General features: G+C 36.4%; 1 protein-coding gene across 3 annotated transcripts in view; it reads right to left on the bottom strand.

Moving 5' to 3' along the window:
* The window catches only part of LOC149780348 (endophilin-B1-like), a 90,548-nt gene that overhangs the window by 58,109 nt on the left and 11,253 nt on the right, over nt 1-21,186 (bottom strand). For all 3 annotated transcript variants that reach the window (XM_089937230.1, XM_089937231.1, XM_089937229.1), the window contains exon 3: nt 18,810-18,938. In XM_089937230.1, the coding sequence (XP_089793356.1) occupies nt 18,810-18,938 (129 nt within the window). The remainder of the gene's footprint in view (nt 1-18,809; nt 18,939-21,186) is intronic.

Below are 21,186 nucleotides of genomic sequence, written 5' to 3' on the forward strand. Positions count from 1 at the left end.
ATGAACAGTTTTGAAACAAGAAGCATGTTATAATGAATGGTCCTGCAACAGGAAACATGTTTTAATGAAAGGCCTTATAACAGGAAACTTTATAATGAAAATCTTTATAGCAGGAAACATGTTATAAAGAAAGGCATTGTGAAAGGAACCATGTTATAATGAAAGACATTATAGTGAGATAGTACTGTATATACTGTACATACCAGCAAACTGAATATTTGACATTTTTGACATGCTGCCAAGTTTTACTTAATCTAATTAAGTCTGTCACAAAAATAGCAAGAACTTGGTGGACAGTCTGGAAAGAAGTGTCAATGAACCTTTAAGAAATGTACCAGTTTATCAGGGGTGCATAACAAGTAGCCCACATGCTGGATCTGGCCCGCAAACATATTCTGTCTGGCCCTCAGGGCAAATTAAAACAACACAGAAATCTGGCCTGTGAATCGTATTTATATCAAAGAAATTAGTATATGCATCCCTCGAGTGGTCTTAGAGAATACATTCTGACCCTTGGCCGAAAAAGGCTGTGCACCCCTGCAGTATACATTTTAAAACAGTGGAGGAAAAGTGAAGTACAGTAAAACCTTCCTTAGCAAATATCCACACATAAAGGACACGTGTTCAACAGAGACAACTTTGATCATACCCTTCTGATGCATTTTACACACATTTGACCTCTGTATAATGGATGACTGTCTACAGAAATCATATTACCTTGCTTGTACTTTATTGACAGGTTTCCATGTAATCTTCAAAGTCTATACTAAAATAATCATTAACATTAGTACTGATAATGACATTACTATTTATAAAGACAGTAAACCTTTGAAGAAATGGAAAGAAAAGTTTATCGACGATTAACAGACTGATGGACCTGAGTATGAAAATATCACTTTATTGCAACCAGCTCAACTCCTCTTTAAGTAACTGTTATGCAACCAGTTCTACATATTTATTAACTGTCCAGCAACCAGTTCTACATATTTATTAACTGTCCAGCAACCAGTTCTACATATTTAACTGTCTAGTAACCAGTTTGACTTAAATCGATTAGTAAGTGTCTAGCAACCAGTTTGACTTAAATCGTTTAGTAAGTGTCTAGCAACCAGTTTGACTTAAATCGTTTAGTAAGTGTCTAGCAACCAGTTTGACTTAAATCGTTTAGTAACTGTCTAGCAAACAGTTTGACTTAAATCGATTAGTAAGTGTCTAGCAACCAGTTTGACTACTCTTCTACAACCACTATTTTAACAGCTGTCTAGCAACTATTCACCGTACACCTCTCCAAAAAAATGATGCAAAAAACAGGAGTAAAAATTAGTAAGTAATCAACTCGATCTAACTTGATATGGCATACATTAGTACCTGATACATGTTTCAACCCAATAATATGGCATACATTAGTCACATATTTCAACCTAACAACATGGCATACATTAGTACCTGACACATGCTTCAACCCAATAATATGGCATACATTAGTATTTGACACATGCTTCAGCTAATAATATGGCATTAATTAGAACTTGATACATGCATCAACTTAATAACATGACATACATTCGTAACTGATACATGCTTCAGCTAATAATGTAGCATACAGAAGGTCAGTGGTTCTTTCTGGGGATTTCCTGGGTTCTTCCTCCACCATTAATACTGGCTGTCATGTATAGCCTATCGTGTGCTGAAAAATGACGTTAAACCCTACAACAACAACATAGCATACATTAGTACCTGACAATCCTTCAACCTAACAATGCGGCAAACATAAGTTGTTGTTGCTGTAGGGTTTTACGCCATTTTTCAGCACATGATAGGCTATACATGACAGCCAGTATTAATGGTGGAGGAAGAACCCGGGAAATCCCCATAAAGTACCATCGAGCCAGTAGCTTCTCGAGGGTCGGTGGTTTGTTCTGGGGATTTCCCGGGTTCTTCCTCCACCATTAATACTGGGTGTCATGTATAGCCTAACGTGTGCTGAAGAATGACGTTAAACCCTACAACAACAACATAGCATACATTAGTACCTGACAATCCTTCAACCTAACAATGCGGCAAACATAAGTTGTTGTTGTTGTAGGGTTTTACGCCATTTTTCAGCACATGATAGGCTATACATGACAGCCAGTATTAATGGTGGAGGAAGAACCCGGGAAATCCCCAGAAAGAACCATCGACCCTCGAGAAGCTACTGGCTCAACAAACATAAGTACTTGACACATGCTTCAAACTAACAATGTGGCATACATTAGTACTTGAAACACCCTTCAACCTAATAACATGGCATACATTAGGGCTTGCCGCATCCTTCAACCAAATAACATGGCATACATTAGTACCTGACACATCATTCAACCCAGTAACATGGCATATACATACATACATACATACATACATACTTACATACATATATACATACATGCTTACATACATACATACACACACATACATACATACACACACACATACATATATACATACATACACACACACAAGTCAGATCCATCTGTAAACTGCATACATTCAGGTCTAGTATCACATAATGCATCAGCAGATCTGGTTCTATGCAGTTTGTTAAGATTAATCAGTAGAACATAAACAAGACCCTGATCTGTTGGTGCGTTATGCATTGGCAGATCAGGGTCTATGTTATTTGCAGTTAGACTTGACTTATTTGCATATTATCTGACAGTGTGGGCAGTATTGGAATGGGGGCAATTTTGGAGTAGATCAGGTCAGATAATATATACTTTTACATATAACTCACAAAACCAGTCTGAAAAAGATACTGAGATATATAAGAAATATGTTCAAGTCATACAAATAAAAATGGCAACTAGTCTGTAAAACATCCAGAGATTTACAAGTAGTAAGATAAAGTTTAATACAAAAGAAATATGACATTACATCAGTTCAACACATGTTCAGTCAGGTACATGTACCGCAGACCACCACACAAATTTAAAAAGTACAGGTATTGATGTGTCAATATTTTCTATTTCACATGGCATGCATTCAGAATCTCATGAGAACAAGCCATAATATTGATTCTGAGAAGTGTCAATAAAAGCAATTAGTCAGCTTTTGCACAGTAGAACTTTTTGTGCAATTAGAATCAGATGTTTACTGACTACCATGTCCCCAGACTAGTGCAAAAAATCATTACTATGTTTCCACTGATGGAAATCAAAGATTTGATTCTATTTAAAGGATAGACTAGGATTACTATAATGACAGACAGCCTCTTTGTCCTGAATTATTCTTATGCCCATAATCCATGTATTTGGTAAGCAGGAAGTACATGGTCTATGGTCTGAGACCATGTATTTGGTAAGCAGTAAGTACATGGTCTATGGTCTGAGACCATGCATTTGGTAAGCAGGAAGCACATGGTTTATGGTCTGGGACCATGTATTTGGTAAGCAGGAAGCACATGGTCTATGGTCTGGGACCATGTATTTGGTAAGCAAGAAGCACATGGTCCATGGTCCGGGACCATGTATTTGGTAAGCAGGAAGTGCATGGTCTATGGTCTAGGACCATGTATTTTCAGACAATTACTTGCTGTCTTTTTCCAGTCAATAGTCTGTATGACCAACCAATTAGTGACAATATCTGGCACTGAATGATCTAATGCATCATGACTCCAAACTTTTGTTGTGGTTGTTGTAATAGGGTTTAACGCTATTTTTCAGCACAATATAGGCTATACATGGTGGCCAGTATTAATGGTGTAGGAAGAACCCCAGAAAGAACCACCAACCCATGAGAAGCTACCGGCAAGCTTTCCCACTTTATAAGTTCTGACAAACTGATCACTATCGCATGTGCACTATCACTGTTGAAGGAATGCATGGTAGTACGGTCTCCAAATTGAACACTCAAATTTTTCAACCATGCAGTAATACAATATATAGTTTGAGGATCTGCCACAGTAGGACAAGGACATGACACAATAAATCCAGGGCTTGACACAATAAATCCATTACCTGATGCAGTAAGTCCATTACTTGACACAATAAATCCATTACTTGACACACTAAGTCCAGGACTTGACACAATAAATCCATTTATTGACACAGTAAGTCCAGGACCAGACATATTAAGTTTAGGACAGGACACAATAAGTCTAGAACTTGTCACTAGCCAGGATCTACTGTGCTTCATTTCAACCCCTGGTTATGTTTGGAAGCCGTGCATCCAGGGATGTTAAGACAAAGCAGCAACATAATAGTGCATAAAAACACAAAAAGAAGATATTTAATGAGGTGAAATTACACTATAATTTTGCTTCTCATTGGAAAAAACTGAAATGAGGTGAAATAATTCAAGCAGAAACAGTACCAAAATTCATCCACTTTAATGGAATCCATGACCATGCTCCACATACATCAAATAGAATTCATACACGTTAATGGAATCCATGACCATGCTCCACATACATCAAATAGAATTCATACACGTTAATGGAATCCATGACCATGCTCCACATACATCAAATAGAATTCATACACGTTAATGGAATCCATGACCGTACTCCACATACATCAAATAGAATTCATACACGTTAATTAATGGAATCCATGACCATGCTCTACATACATCAAATAGAATTCATACACGTTAATTAACGGAATCCATGGCAATACATTCATTATACCAAATTCATATATTTTAACTAAATCCATGACCATACTGTACCAGGGATCATCCTGGGCTTCGCCAATGTCGCAAATTGCGATTTTTTTCCTTATTGGCGACAAAAATATCCCATCTGGCGATTTTTTTGGCGACAGACTTTTTGGTTATTTAATTTGTACATACAATCATGGATTTGGACTGGATAAATTATAAGGGAGAACGAAAGGAAGCCACACACTTGACTAAGCAATGCATAGGAATCTATCTGTTACACAAACGATCCTTAATCATCCTTTGTTCGTATTGACAACCCCATCTTTACAGTGCATTGTTACATCATAATCTGCTTATGCTGACATCTGGGCTGAGTACTGTATGCTGTGATACAGTCAATCATGCTACCGAACTATACCTACGACTGTCCGACTTCTGAAGATGCGAATAGAACAGATACAATTAATTGAATGGCCAATCCTTCCGTTTTTTTTTTTTACATATACCAATACATTTGTTTTGCTGAACCTTCATAGAAAACTGATAACCTTTGAAGTACCGACTACTGCGTATAAATACAAAGCAAATGCAAAAAATCTCAATCACAATTATATCTGTCGCCAGTGCAGCATTTTACTCATTGATCTTTTCCTTTTGCCATGCTACGGCTGCAGAGACTTAAACTCTGCAACAAGAAATAACAAAAAACAAAACAACAAGTTTTGCATAATTAATAATAATTATTTATTTCTCAAAATACGGGAGTGAAAGAATCCCTAAATTGGGTGTGAATTTATGCTTATATATACGGTACAATATTGCCAGGTGTTGACTCGTGTAAGTTTCATTCGTGGGAATGGTGATCCTATTTTGCTTGTCTTGAAAATTTAAACAGCATTCAGTGATCATTCTTGGGATTTAGGAAGCAATTCACTACAAGCTTTGTGAAGCTAGCCATGGGAGTGGGGGGGACCTGCTGATAGACTACTGGTGTCACCTGTCAGCACTGTGGACTGTGAACGTGGATTCAGTAAGATGAACCTCATAAAAACTGACATCAGAAATAAACTCTGCATCTCATCTCTCGAGAATTTCATGAGAATCAGCATGTACAGATGTGAAAAATTAGACTTTGAAACTGCATTCAACAAGTGGGCAGCCCTAAGATCGCAACGGATCTTCATGTAACACTTTGTAACATTTTGTTAATGCTTGTTGTAATTAGAGTATTAACTAACCCATCTTTTGTAATTTTCATTGCCTGTTACATTAAAAGACTAAATTAACACTTGGAAAAATGTACACTACTTGTTCTGGCGACACTTTTTGAAAATTGGCAACAAAATATTGAGGTTGGCAATTTTTTTGGCGACAGCTTTTTAAAAGCCAGGACCATCCCTGCTGTACAACCATACACTTTAAAAGAAGTAATCACCAAACTATACATACACTATATGGTATTCATACACTTTTTATGGAATCAATTACCATAATTACATTTTACCATACTGTACAACCATACACTTTAAAAGAAGTAATCACCAAACTATACATACACTATATGGTATTCATACACTTTTTATGGAATCAATTACCATAATTACATTTTACCAAATTCATTCTTTTGAATGGAATTAATCACCATAATTACATTTTACCAAATTCATTCTTTTGAATGGAATCAATGACCATACATATATAACATAAAATTCATACATTTTAATAGAATCAATGACCATGACACATTATACAACATTCATACACATTAATGGAGGCCACGACCATGCATAGATTATACCAAATTCATACACTTTAATGGATTCCATGACTATACTGTACATGCAATATACCAAATTCATACACTTTAATGGAATCCATGACCATACATAAATTATACCAAATTCATACACTTTAATGGATTCAATGATTATACTGTACATGCAATATACCAAATTCATACACTTTAATGGACTAATTGACCATACTGTGCATACATTATATACCAAATTCATACACTTTAATGGACTAATTGACCATATTGTGCATACATTATATACCAAATTCATACACTTTAATGGACTAATTGACCATATTGTGCATACATTATACCAAATTCACACACTTTAATGGACTAATTGACCATACTGTGCATACATTATATACCAAATTCATACACTTTAATGGACTAATTGACCATATTGTGCATACATTATACCAAATTCATACACTTTAATGGACTAATTGACCATACTGTGCATACATTATATACCAAATTCATAGACTTTAATTGACTAATTGACCATACTGTGCATACATTATATACCAAATTCATAGACTTTAATTGACTAATTGACCATACTGTGCATACATTATATACCAAATTCATAGACTTTAATTGACTAATTGACCATACTGTACATGCAATATACCAAATTCATAGACTTTAATTGACTAATTGACCATACTGTACATGCAATATACCAAATTCATAGACTTTAATTGACTAATTGACCATACTGTACATGCAATATACCAAATTCATAGACTTTAATTGACTAATTGACCATACTGTACATGCAATATACCAAATTCATAGACTTTAATTGACTAATTGACCATAGTATTGACATTATATATCAAATGTATGCAATTTAATGGATTATATGGCTATGTATGGAGAAGAAAAGAATTAAAAGCATGGAAACTTCAAAATACCACTAATGCACTGAATAAAAAATATTTAAACTTAAGAAAAATCTATTAGCCTAAAGTATGCATTTCCTACATTAACACATCAAGCCTTTAGCAGTATAGATAAAACTAACACAAACTGATGTATGCCCAACATGTACATTCACTGTTTTAGTACATGCTATAATTGAGCAGAAGGAAGGTAACATGATTTTATTTTGTCCCATATTTAATGTACTGGGGTGAAAAAATAAAGTTTAATCTTTGTAAAGCCAAAGGACTGTAGCCCCAGTTTAGCTTCCAATTTAAATGTATCAGTACTACCTCAGAACACCTTGAAGTAGATTGGTGCTACAAACTAAAAAAACATGACACTAGAAAATCAATACCACTCCCACCATGTGTTACAAATCAAATTTGCATCCCCAGTTCGTGTTAAAAAGGATTCTCAGTTCTACTGTATAAAGGTATAGGCATAGGCTGTTAAAGCAGATGCAGGAATGCCAATAACACAGGGATTGTCTTCAATGCTTTCAATAGACGCTTATGTTGCTTACCATAAATATCAATGAAATTTTAAAATTCATTTATTTTATGATGATTGCATAACAAGTTTTTCCATCTTGTACAATTATACTCTCAACAGCACATGGTATATGCTGGTTTAATATATTCTTTAATGGTGGATGACAATAGAAATTGGTTTTTGGTTTTGTTTGGTGTTTTATTGCAGAGTGAAACACCAGTTCATTATTGACTGCCAATGCAATTCAGAGTAAAGCACCTTGACCAAGGACACACCACAGTAGATGAGCCAGGCTGGTCTGATGGTAGGATCTGAATCTTGACCTCTTGGACATGTTATATTGAAACAACCCCGACTACCTGTCAACTTATATTCTTATAAAGTGCATTTGTACATGTCATTAATGTCTGGGATAATTTATAATCTCCTTTAATTGTTTACAGTCCCTTCATGTTGGAAATTTGTACCTCTGTTTCCAATGCAAAAAACAGTAACTTTGTAACGTTTTTTTTATATATGACCCTTGTACAAAAGAAGAGTAATTTGATACAATATGTAAATCATATAAAAATGATTTGTTTAAATATTCATCATCTCCGGAAAGATTTTTGAAGTCCAGTGTGTACATGATAGGACTGTAAACTGTTTTCACTTACTTTCTATTCTTAGAAAGAAATAGACAATTTTATCCATTTTTCTCCAGGATTAACGTAATACTCGTGTACGTTCATAATTTTTCATCACCCGTGTGATCTGTTCATCATTAATGTTGAATCTTTGTATAATTTATTGTGAAATAATTACTATTTTTGTCGTTTGAAATCGGATGCCATTTTTACTACTGTGTGTACTGGGAGCTCTGCTTTCCACTAGGAGGCACTCAGGTTAATCTTTCCATATTTGTAATATTTATGAAAACTTTGTCATGGATTTCCCGAATGTATTCCCAAACCTAAAAATAGGGGTGAGATCCGCCATAATGACAGTTGTGGTTCTACTGGACTCCAGTAAAGGTCTGAAGACCAAGCAAACAGAACCAAAGCCTCTTGTCATCTCAATTGATAATTCCAAGCATCAGTACAATAGCAAGGTAGACTAGTCACTAGTGATACATTAAATTTAGTACTCAGAATGACTATAATGTTTCTCTGAAGATGTTTCAACGTTTATTTCCTAATTATATCAGATAAAAAACTCCCATAGAAGGATTTAGCTGATGACACTGTCACTTTTTTGTCATCAACACTGCTGTCTGCTATCCATTAGAAATTAGTATTTTGAATGGCATTATCGAATTTCCTACTCAATTACATGTATCATTTTGAAATCACAAATTTCCATCCATTTTGTAGTGGTTGCGTCATTTAGATGCTGAAATAATACACCAGACACAATGACACACTTTGTTGCTACAAAACGACACACATTGTTGCATTCAACCCATGGGACACACTATTGACATCCGGTTCCAGACTCTGTTACTCAAAATGACAAGCTGTCTCAGTCAACAAACGCGAAACACTATTAACATACGGTTCCAGACTGTGCATCTAACGTACCGGCATTTCGAGGCTTTGGATGATAAAACACAAACCCAGGTCTAGTTCTGAACCTTGACTGGATGCATAAAATCATTACCACTTCAGTATGTCATATGAACTTATTTTTTTGTGCAAGATTAGTTTGGGAACTGGGGTTATCTGAGTTAGAGATTATGTGAATTAGGACAAATGGAACATCTGTGTTGACTATTTATATTTGTTTTGTTTTGTGCTTTTATCATCTAATAAGAACTTTTGTGGTGAACATCATTTCTTGACACTACAATACACTGGAGAGATCTAGTAACTGAAAAAGGCATGAGCTGTCCATCTATTCCATTTTATTTGACCTTGACCCTTGACACATTAAAATATGCTCACGCCATGTTTAATAGTCCCCCTAAGTGACCACTAATAAGGCATGGTTGACTTTGGTGGTTACAGACCAACTGGTCTCACTGACCATTGATTTTGGCCAAGGTGTGCAGTTTTAAACTATATTTACTCTGCAGAAGCCATCATTTTCTTGTTAAACTTATCATGACTGTGACCTTTTATATTTAGATCCCAGACTGTGACTATCTGATCTTTAGATTCCATAATCCAAAGGTTCCTTGTTTACCCTATTAGTGCCGACATGCATTTCAAACTTTAGTCATGTTAGTTAAGGAACATTCAAGAGAACAAATTTAATTTGCAAAACCCAATTTCCTTTCAGCCACAATGACCTTGACTTTTGATCTTTAAGTGCCCAAATCAATAGGTCTCTTCCTTACCTTATGTGAAGGCAATCCACAAACTTTACTAATGGCATAGTTTGTGGTATGGAAATAAATGTATTATGCAAAAAAACATTTTTCTTCTTTAAGTCACAGTGACTTTGATCTTTAACCTTTTGACCTGAATATCAATAGACTTCTATCTTACCAGGTTATGTAAGTCCTCCACAATCTCTGGTGATGGTACAAAATTGATAATTCAAACTTATGTGCAGAAACAAACACACTGTCTGCTCACCTTTAGACCCCAAAATCAATAGGCATCTTCCTTAACCCAAGTGAAAGCCATTAACTAAGTCTGGTCTCTCAATGATGGAGAACTTATTACTGTATGGAAAAGAAACAGGAACATAGGGCTGGAAATCATCATTCTTAGATACAATAAATGCACAGTATGCTTATATATTGTGACATAAGTAAATTTTTCTGCCAATGGAGTTCATCATAACCAAAGATATCAATGTTTTCATTACCAACATCTCATATAATATATATATATATATATATATATATATATATATATATATATATATATATATATATATACATTGTCAATGCCAGGAGGTCCCCACACCTTGGATATGCATGGTCTATGTTAGGAGTTCCCTACCTTGGATATGCACTGTAAATGTTAGGAGCTCCCTACTGTGGATATGCATAGCTTCACAGTGGTAAGCTCAATAAAATCATAATGTTCTAAGTGTGTTGACAACAGTAAAGAAGCCAACCCAGTCTTAAAAGAGCTATCACATCATCAAGAAAGCCAAACCAGTCTTAAAACAGCCATCACATCATCAAGAAAGTGAAAACAGTCTTAAAACAGCTATCACATCATCAAGAAAGCCAACCCAGTCTTAAAACTGCTATCACATCATCATGAAAGCCAAACCAGTCTTAAAACAGCTATCACATCATCAAGAAAGCCAAACCAGTCTTAAAACAGCCATCACATCATCACGAAAGTGAAAACAGTCTTAAAACAGCTATCACATCATCAAGAAAACCAAACCAGTCTTAAAACAGACATCACATCATCAAGAAAGTGAAACCAGTCTTAAAACAGCTATCACATCATCAAGAATGCCAAACCAGTCTTAAAACAGCTATCACGTCATCAAGAAAGCCAAACCAGTCTTAAAAGAGCTATCACATCATCGAGAAAGCCAAACCAGTCTTAAAACTGTTATCACATCATCATGAAAGCCAAATCAGTCTTAAAAGAGCTATTACACCAGTTATGAAAGCCTAAACCAGTCTTAAAAGAGCTATTACACCAGTCCAGATTACTATTATGCTCTACTGAAGACCATTTTAGAGAAGACACAATTCTAAATATCATCAACTACAGAGGCCAAGCAATATATCCAACCATCCAACCCAATCCAACACCAACAAACCTTATTCTGTTGTCCCCTTTCAATAAAGGATGTTTGACAGGAATTCATAAGCCATTAAAAAAATGTTGTATATACAGTACATGTATCATATGGCTGTTATGACTAACACAAAAGAGTTTTACATCAAAAAGGATATAGGGTGCAGGTGTTTGAAAAACAACTTGACAACTTAAGGCGTTACACATGTCCAATTCAATTTTATTTGCATTCTGAGCACTAGCAGTATTTTTTACTGTATATATAAACTTTCTCCAATTACCATATCACTCACAAAAGTCTACTACAAATGTGTAGTATGACACCCCAAAACAGTCATTTCTCCAGAATGTTCAAAGAGATGGGGATGTCCCTCTCTTGCATTTTGTGAGGGGACAGGGTTTCACGGGGGGGGGGAGGGGCAAGTTTTTATACAGCAATACTACAATATAAAAATAGTCCCTCACACTAGTGTTATGTTTCAAGAAATGTCTGTATGATAAATAAGTTATTTATCTTAATTATCAGCAATCATGTTATGACAATGGCACTATAGTATGTGCAGCTGAACTGCATGTGATATTATAACATCATACATGAAGGTATCTACATGTATGATCATACCTAGGAGAGACTGTGCAATGTGTATTGACCCAAATTCAAAAACCCACATTAGTAACTCCAATCATCACACATAGTTCATTCTCCCTTCCAAATATATACCCTTACAAACATTACTTAAGACTTGTATGTAATATATACTGTATGGGTTTTAAAGGTCACTTGTAAGTTATTTATACTCTGAAGTAAAATGTCAGCCTGTATGAGTATAGTGTAAGTGAAATGTCAGTCTGTACGAGTATAGTTTAAGTGAAATGTCAGTCTATATGAGTATAGTGTAAGTAAAATGTCAGCCTGTATGAGTATTGTGGTCATGAAATGTCAGCCTGTATGAGTATAGTGTAAGTAAACTGTCAGCTTGTATGAGTATTGTGGTCATGAAATGTCAGCCTGTATGAGTATAGTGTAAGTAAACTGTCAGCTTGTATGAGTATAGTACAAGAGAAATGTTAGTCTATATAAGTACATGTATAGTGGAAGAGAAATGTCAGTCTAAGTATAGTGTGCATGAAAAAAACAATTCATGTTTGTGTATAAACTGAAAAATGGAGACATGAGTGAGCATACACAACCACACATTGCAGACATGCTGTAAACAAGGACTTTTTCAAAACTAAAGTTTCTATAACTTGCTGTGAAGCAGTTTATCTGACAGAAAACATTTAACATTGGGATTTTTTTTCATTGCACATATGTAGCAAGTTAATTACAGTAGAACCTGTCTTGAAAGACCACCCATTCTGCCAAAAATAATGGTCTCTTAAGACAGATGGTCTCTCATGACAGGTGGTCTCATAGCAGTGGTCTCTCAAGACAGGTTTTACTGTACTTACATTCACTTATAAGCGAAATGACTAATTCACCAATATGTCACTTCTATGAGCGATGTAAGTATATGGATATATTTGAATTGTAAATGAAAGCATGATACAATGAAGGGCTGAGATGGAGGTACATACAGCATCATTACCTCTACATTATATGGTTGGTAAGACAAAGTCCAAATAAGCTTGGTTTAATTATCCTGTAAAAGACATTTGCCACTTTACTTCTAGACAGTACATTAATAAGTAATAAAACCCTGATTACAAGTCATCAGTATATCATACTTAGTATTGATTCTTACAAAGTCACCAGTATTACTCTTGAGATGGCTGAATTATTTATCGGTATTTCACTTTCCTGACCAACAGGTGTGAAAGATAATAAAATACCTTATTACACGAGGTAAATGGCCTTATTAAAATGCATTAGATGGAGTAATTCAGGAAATTTTCTACTTACTGGAAGTGGTCAGGCAATTATTGTGTTAATGTAGTGAACAGTACATCACCCAATATATACTGTTGAGCCTCTCAGTAGAGTCATCCCTATAATGATGAGTTGGGGTGATTATCTATGTACACATAGCTGCCAACCTTCCAGGCTCACAATTAGTGAAAATAGGGATAAAAAGTCGTGAATTTGGACATGAATTCGTGAAAAAAACCATGACAATAACTCCATCCACTCTGACCACTCTGACCGTCAATACTACACTATATCAAGTTTGCAAAATAAATATAAAACACTACACATATGCAGAAATATTTATTTATCAAGACATTATACTGTGGCAGACTTGAACTTCCTCAACTGCTTGATCGTAAATTTGTTTTCTAAACAGTTCCGACTTATTGCCTGCAGGTTGATCTTGGGGACTAAAATTGCTGACAAATTTTCTTCAGCTAAGGAGGCCCTAAAGTCTGTCTTAATTTTCCTCACTAAAGAAAATATTCTTACGCTGTCACTGTTGCTGTGAGTAATGCACAGGAACTGAAGCATTTTGGATTCTTCCACAGGAAAAAATGTGATTTTTGAGTCCGGGAACATTTGTCAGAACAAATGTTTAGCATGGTCTCCAGCTGATAAAGGTAGATTGCGTTCGACAAGAAAACTCACAAATAATGCTTCAGCGTTGGTAGCCTGCAGGTCTGCCGCAAATGGTTTAAAATATTCCAGAGATGAAACCTGCGAATTCTTAATTTTCCCAACTTCTACGTGTTTTTTTTGCAACTGACATTCTTCCTCACATCGTCTCTGCGATGACACACTGAGCGCAAGAAGCATGAATGAATATCAATGTTTAATGGCAGAATGCACGGCCAATTTTTGATATATTCCAAATTAAACTTCACTTTTTGAGTAATACATTTCTTTTTCCTTGGTGGTGAAGACATTTTCAAAATCTTACATGCGAGGCTGAATGGTAACTCAAATCAGTGTTTTGACGCATGTGCGGAGCAAATTTCCACTTAAGCCCCAGTTTCTCTCAAAAGCATTTGTAAAACTACTCTTATACATATAGATTAAAAGAGGCTAAAATGCTTGTTACTGGGCCAACTGTACTAATCGGCTGTAGATCTACTAATATCGTGACCAGCAGTACCGGACCGTTTCGGCAACTGCGAATATCACGACTAGCGCTTAACGGGAAATCGGTTATTTTATTAAAGATTTAAAATAATTGAGGATTGGAAAATTCGTGAATTTTTGGCTTACGGCGTGAATCCGTGAATCGCTGAAAAAGTCGTGAAATTCACACCAAATTCGTGAGGGTTGGCAGCTATGTGTACAGCAACAAGTCTGTATGCCATTGCAACTTTCGCGAGAGTCAACCCTATGATGAGCTGGGACAATGATCTATGTACAGCAACAAGTCTGAATGCCATTGCAACTTTCGCTAGAGTCAACCCTATGATCAGCTGGGGCAAGGATCTATGTACAGCAACAAGTTTGTATGCCATTGCAACTTTCGCTAGAGTCATCCCTATGATGAGCTGGGGCAATGATCAATGTACAGAAACATGTCTGAATGCCATTGCAACTTTCGCTAGAGTCATCCCTATGACAAGCTGGGACAATGATCTTTGTACAGCAACATGTCTGAACAATGTTTACTCTTTCACCAAAGCCAACCCTATGCTAAAGAATAAATCTGCCCTATTCTCCAACGGCAACTGTTCAATTAGCACATCTTCTATTGCCCCACTCCTCAGCAGTAATTGGTCCATCAGCATGTATTCTATTACCCCATTCCCCATCAGCATGTATTATATTGCCCAATTCCCCAGCAGTAATTGGTCCATCAGCAGGTATTCTATTGCCACATTCCCCAGTAGCAACTGGTCCCATCAGCATGAATTATATTGCCCTATTCCCCAACAGTAACTGGTCCATCAGCATTTATTATATTGCCCTATTACCCAGCAGTAATTGGTCCATCAGCATGTATTCTATTAACCCATTCCCCAGCAGCAACTGTTCAATTAGCATGTATTATATTGCCCCATTCCCCAGTAGGATCTGGTCCCATCAGCAAGAATTATATTGCCCTATTCCCCAACAGTAACTGGTCCATCAGCATTTATTCTATTGCCCTATTACCCAGCAGTAATTGGTCCATCAGCATGTACAGTAATACCTCGAACATTCGTGAGGTTAGGTTCCAGAACCAGTGACAGATCCGGAGGAATCGCGAATGTTTGGTACGAGTCACTAAAAATGCTAATAAATGCTTATTTCTAGGGTTTAAACCCTAAATATGACCCAAATCATGCTCCCAAAGCATTTTAATTTCATTTAAAAGTTAGCTTAATACATTACCCTTAAAAAGAGAAATAAATGGTTGACATAAAAATAGAGTACAGTATCGCCTAATGGGTATTTGCCACACTAGCGCATTTACAGTACGGTACATGTACACTAATATTACCCCTATACTAATTCACTGGCTGCCGTTTTCTTTTGCACTCACAGTAAGGTAAAACCAAGTAACGAATGGGACTGTAAACTTAATGACTGACATTTTCTTTGTCATTGTCAGGAAGGTAAACTAGGTAAACTTCATATGTCACAGAAGTCATATAACGAAGGTACAATTCAATAAAATAAAGAAAACATGTACGTAGAGGGTACCAATGAAAATTTCGCAAATCAGTGAATTCGCGAATCCAGAAACGCAAATGCATGAGGTATTACTGTATTCTATTAACCCATTCCCCAGCAGCAACTGTTCAATTAGCATGTATTATATTGCCCCATTCCCCAGTAGCATCTGGTCCCATCAGCACGAATTATATTGCCCTATTCCCCAACGGTAACTGGTCCATCAGCATTTATTCTATTGCCCTATTACCCAGCAGTAATTGGTCCATCAGCATGTATTCTATTAACCCATTCCCCAGCAGCAACTGTTCAATTAGCATGTATTATATTGCCATTTGCCAGTAGCATCTGGTCCCATCAGCATGAATTATATTGCCCTATTAATCAGCAGCAACTGGTCCATCAGCATGTATTATATTCAGTGTATCCCCCAGGGGTGTAAAATTGAGGGTAAAAAGAAACAAACTTGGTGTCAAATATAAAATGTGGGGGTCAAATATGTACTGACAAATTTTCATACGGCTTGTACTTTTTCAGCTTGAAACAGGATACTGCAACTTGCACAACATACTCTCTCTCAACATACAAATAAACCAACATGCACAATTAACAAACAAACGCATTGTCCATTCAAAGAATACTTTCATTAGGTCATTTTACTTTTAAAGTCGTACTTTTAACAGTCTCCTGAAGCAATATTATAGCCCAACACATTACATACAAGCCAATACAATAAGCCAAATAAATCTTTTAAACCAAATGGGAGTTAATTTGCTGCCTTTCATAAAATGTGTACTATCATAGGTTTCATTGTACTTCATCCTATAACACATTTATCCAAATATCATGGAGGATAAGGATTCATCTTCTTTCTAATAAGTTACACTTGAACTTTAAGATCTCTCTTTTATTGCGCTGCAAAGTTAAAAACAAACAAAATCTGCAATGACCTGCTGACTTTGTAATTCAAATAGCGCATTTGTCTCTGCAAGTTTACTGATTTCTTTGTTGTGAAAGAATGTCTATGGTTATAATGTGTTCTCCAGATATCTTGTGGCGAACGAGGGCCGATATTTTAAAATTCTAAAACCCTGTCACGAAAGGATTATTCACTTTTGCAGTCTTTGCAATCACTCGATCAGTCAAGGGAATTATTTTCTCCATTTTTCATTAAAGTTAGATCCACAGTTACTCTTTTGTGTTCTGCTTCTTTCACTTTCTTCGCTAATGATTTTTAGTGCACGACATTTTAATCTGGAGATCACTTTCTAGTGCAACAAGCATTGAGGTTAAACATCTAGATGACAGCTTCCTCAGCTCCATGGAAATCGCGAGAAGGTCGCGAGATTAGGGGAAGCTACTCCGTCATAACATTGCCTATGCTAGTCTGGTTCATTGTTTCGTATGTTACCCGCGTTGCAATCTGCTATATAAATAGAGGAGCGCAAGGCAGGGAGCAAACAAAGCGGGGAACCAGTCAATGGCAGTACCTGAAGTATGTACGATGCCATCCATCGTCCAATGCATTGGGTATTAAATAAATCCTGATCACATTATGAAAATCCTTTGCGTAAAAAAAAACGCATGCAACAAAATGTGTGCATCAGTTTTCTCCAGCATAAGTCCGTGACGCACAAATGCGCGTACAGGGAAACACTGATTCTACTGCCCCATTCCCCAGTAGCAACTGGTCCACCAGCATGTATTCTATTGCCCATTACCCAGCAGTAATTGGTCATTCAGCATGTATTCTATTGCCCCATTACCCAGCAGTAATTGGTCCATCAGCAGGTATTCTATTGCCCCATTCCCCAGTAGCAACTGGTCCACCAGCATGTATCATATTGCCTCATTCCCCATCAGCATGTATTCTATTGCCCCATTCCCCAGCAGTAATTGGTCCATCAGCATGTATTCTATTGCCCCATTCCCCATCAGCATGTATTCTATTGCCCTATTCCCCAGCAGTAATTGGTCCATCAGCTGGTATTCTATTGCCCCATTCCCCAGTAGCAACTGGTCCACCAGCATGTATCATATTGCCTCATTCCCCATCAGCATGTATTCTATTGCCCTATTCCCCAGCAGTAATTGGTCCATCAGCAGGTATTCTACTGCCCCATTCTCAAGTAGCAATTGGTCCATCAGCATGTATTCCACTGCCCCATTCCCCAGCAGTAATTGGTCCATCCACATCTATTTTATTGCCTCATTCCCCAGCAGTAATTGGTCCATCAGCATGTATTCTATTGCCCATTCACCAGTAGCAACTGACTATCAGCATGTATTCTATTGTGCTATTCGTCATTAATATGGATGTAACCAAGTACATGAAACAATCTCTGCTGCAGCAATAGGTCACTGAACCTGTACTCTACAATTTCCATTAATCTGTATGGTACCATCTCATTTTACCTGCATTGTAAGTATTGTACCATCCCCTTTCACCTGCACTGTAAGTATTATACCATCCCCTTTTACCTGTATGCTACATTTTCCATTTATCTGTATGGTACCATCTCATTTTACCTGTATGGTTCAAACTCCGTTTATCTGTACTGTACCATCCCTTTTTACTCGTATGCTACCATTTCCATTTATCTGTAGTGTACCACCCTCTTTTACCAGAGTGACCAATGTGAATCACTAGTATATTCAAGTTAAAAATAGGAACAAAATAGAAAACTGAAGAATAAAAGAAGACATTTACCATAGGATGTGCCAGGACCAAAATCATTACCCGCATCTACCATAACATGACCTAAGGCTTCACTCTGAGTTGTACGATCTCTTTTCCTTTTGTCAAGTTTTTCGTAGAAGAAATCTTCAACCCGGAGATCTGTAAGAAGAAAGAAAGTATAGCTGTCAAAATAGACAAAGATTAAATTCAGTTTTACTGGCAATTTATTTGCTTCAATCAATGAAATATTTAAAACTGTTAAGTGTTTTCATTAATGGATCATTTGGTAAAAACTGAATTGACATAGTGGTGCACAGATCTGATCATTAAGATCATAACGCCATAAAGTAAATTTTCTATTTGATCCCAGTCTAAGAAACAACCTTCCAGTGATGAATTTTCTATCCCTCAGGCTACAAAGAATGGAAAGATATTGTCAGCTTTGAGAAGGAGAGAAAATCTCCGAAAGTTGATTGAAAATTTAAGGACAAGTGTTAAAATAATTTCTATGGGTCAGAAATGTTAGAGTTAGAATGGTGTGATGATATGCGACTGGTGTAAGGATGCTGGAAAGATCAAAGCCATCTGCCACTGAAGGCACTTTCGATCTTCAAAATATTCCCCACAGTCATCATGAAAATACTGACCATCTGAGTACTGTACAAGCTCGCAGGGCAAAGACAAAATACCAGACTGTAGTAGTTCATGTGTTAGAAGAACATAATTGACAAATGTGCTGTATAAGGTAAAGATTCGAAAATTGCTCAGTTCAGGATGCTATTTCATGGTGTAGAATGTGCTACCTCTAGACACTCAGAATGACTTGATTGAGTTGCTGGTAAAAATAAAATGTTTTTTGTGAAATATGTTTTCAACTGAAGGTATATTTTGAAGTTGTTTAAATATCATGTTTCAAGCTCAAATTTTGTAGAAAATGTCTATGAGGGAGTTTTCACTATGTCTAACATTTGTTCAGATTTACATGCCATAATAAATAATAAAAAAAGGACAATAACAGCTATTTTTTGGACTATAAAAACAAACAAAAAATGTAGGCTTTACAGTTAAACTTGTTGAAGATGGTTCATTGGAATAATGTGTTACTTATGTTAAAAAAATTGGACATATTAGTTAACAGAATTATACAAATTTTCAGCCTGTGATGACTGTTTTCATGCATATGCTAATTTTTCTTCTTCTGGTTTTAGAAACAATGGTTCCAAAATCCGGTACAAATTGCTAATATGGACACCAAGCACATTTTCCTAACGAAACATGGCAGTTTCAGATGGTTTACATTAGAAAATGCAGTGAAAGCAATCTATGAAGTGTTCCCAGTTCCCAGCTCTAGTCATCACACTAGAAAACCAGGCAGCAGCTAACTGTCCAGAGGGTAAGAGATGACTTTTGAAATTAATATGGTCTTTGATAGATGTGCTGAAGACACTGAGCTTGTGAATGTCATGATTAAAAGTACTGTTGAGGTGCTAGAACAGCTGAAAACACAGTGGCGAAAAGCTGCTGAATGTGTATGATTTGGTTGCAGGGAACCAGTACAATGAAGAAAATGTGGTGGACGCTCAGCAGAAAAGAATATTGTTTCAGAATGCTTCAAACACTTACATAAACAGTCTTAAAAACCTTGAAAAAATATTTGAGGAATACCAAATCCATGAATTCAAACTTCAAACAACTTCAATCCCAGATATTTGCCAACATCCTCATCTGGTACATCATCTCATGGACATCATTACTTGGATATGGCTTGGGCCATAGGAAGACCAGGGCGGACTTGTTGACACTGACAGGATGAAAGAAAACTTTTTTTTTCTGTTTAAGGTAGTGTCCAAGAACTTGCATGGAAAATAGCTGAACTATGTGTGTCAGGAACTAGTTGACCAATACAAAGGCATGTTTCCAGATTATTGTGTACCCTGCTGACCCCTCTTACAAGCATGTCTTTTCAAGGTCCAAACTCTTACAAGTATGTCTTTTCAAGGTCCAGACTCTTACAAGTATGTCTTTTCAAGGTCCAGACTCTTACAAGTATGTCTTTTCAAGGTCCAGACTCTTACAAGTATGGCTTTTCAAGGTCCAGACTCTTACAAGTATGGCTTTTCATGGTCCAGACTCTTACAAGTATGGCTTTTCAAGGTCCAGACTCTTAAAAATATGTCTTTTCAAGGTCCAGACTCTTACAAGTATGGCTTTTCAAGGTCCAGACTCTTACAAGTATGTCTTTTCAAGGTCCAAACTCTTACAAGTATGTCTTTTCAAGGTCCAGACTCTTATAAGTATGGCTTTTCAAGGTCCAGACTCTTACAAGTATGGCTTTTCAAGGTCCAGACTCTTACAAGTATGGCTTTTCATGGTCCAGACTCTTACAAGTATGGCTTTTCAAGGTCCA

This window comes from Sinohyriopsis cumingii, chromosome 16, assembly GCF_028554795.1.
Source record: "Sinohyriopsis cumingii isolate HCF-2022 chromosome 16, ASM2855479v2, whole genome shotgun sequence".
Classification (NCBI taxonomy): Eukaryota; Metazoa; Mollusca; class Bivalvia; order Unionida; family Unionidae; genus Sinohyriopsis; species Sinohyriopsis cumingii.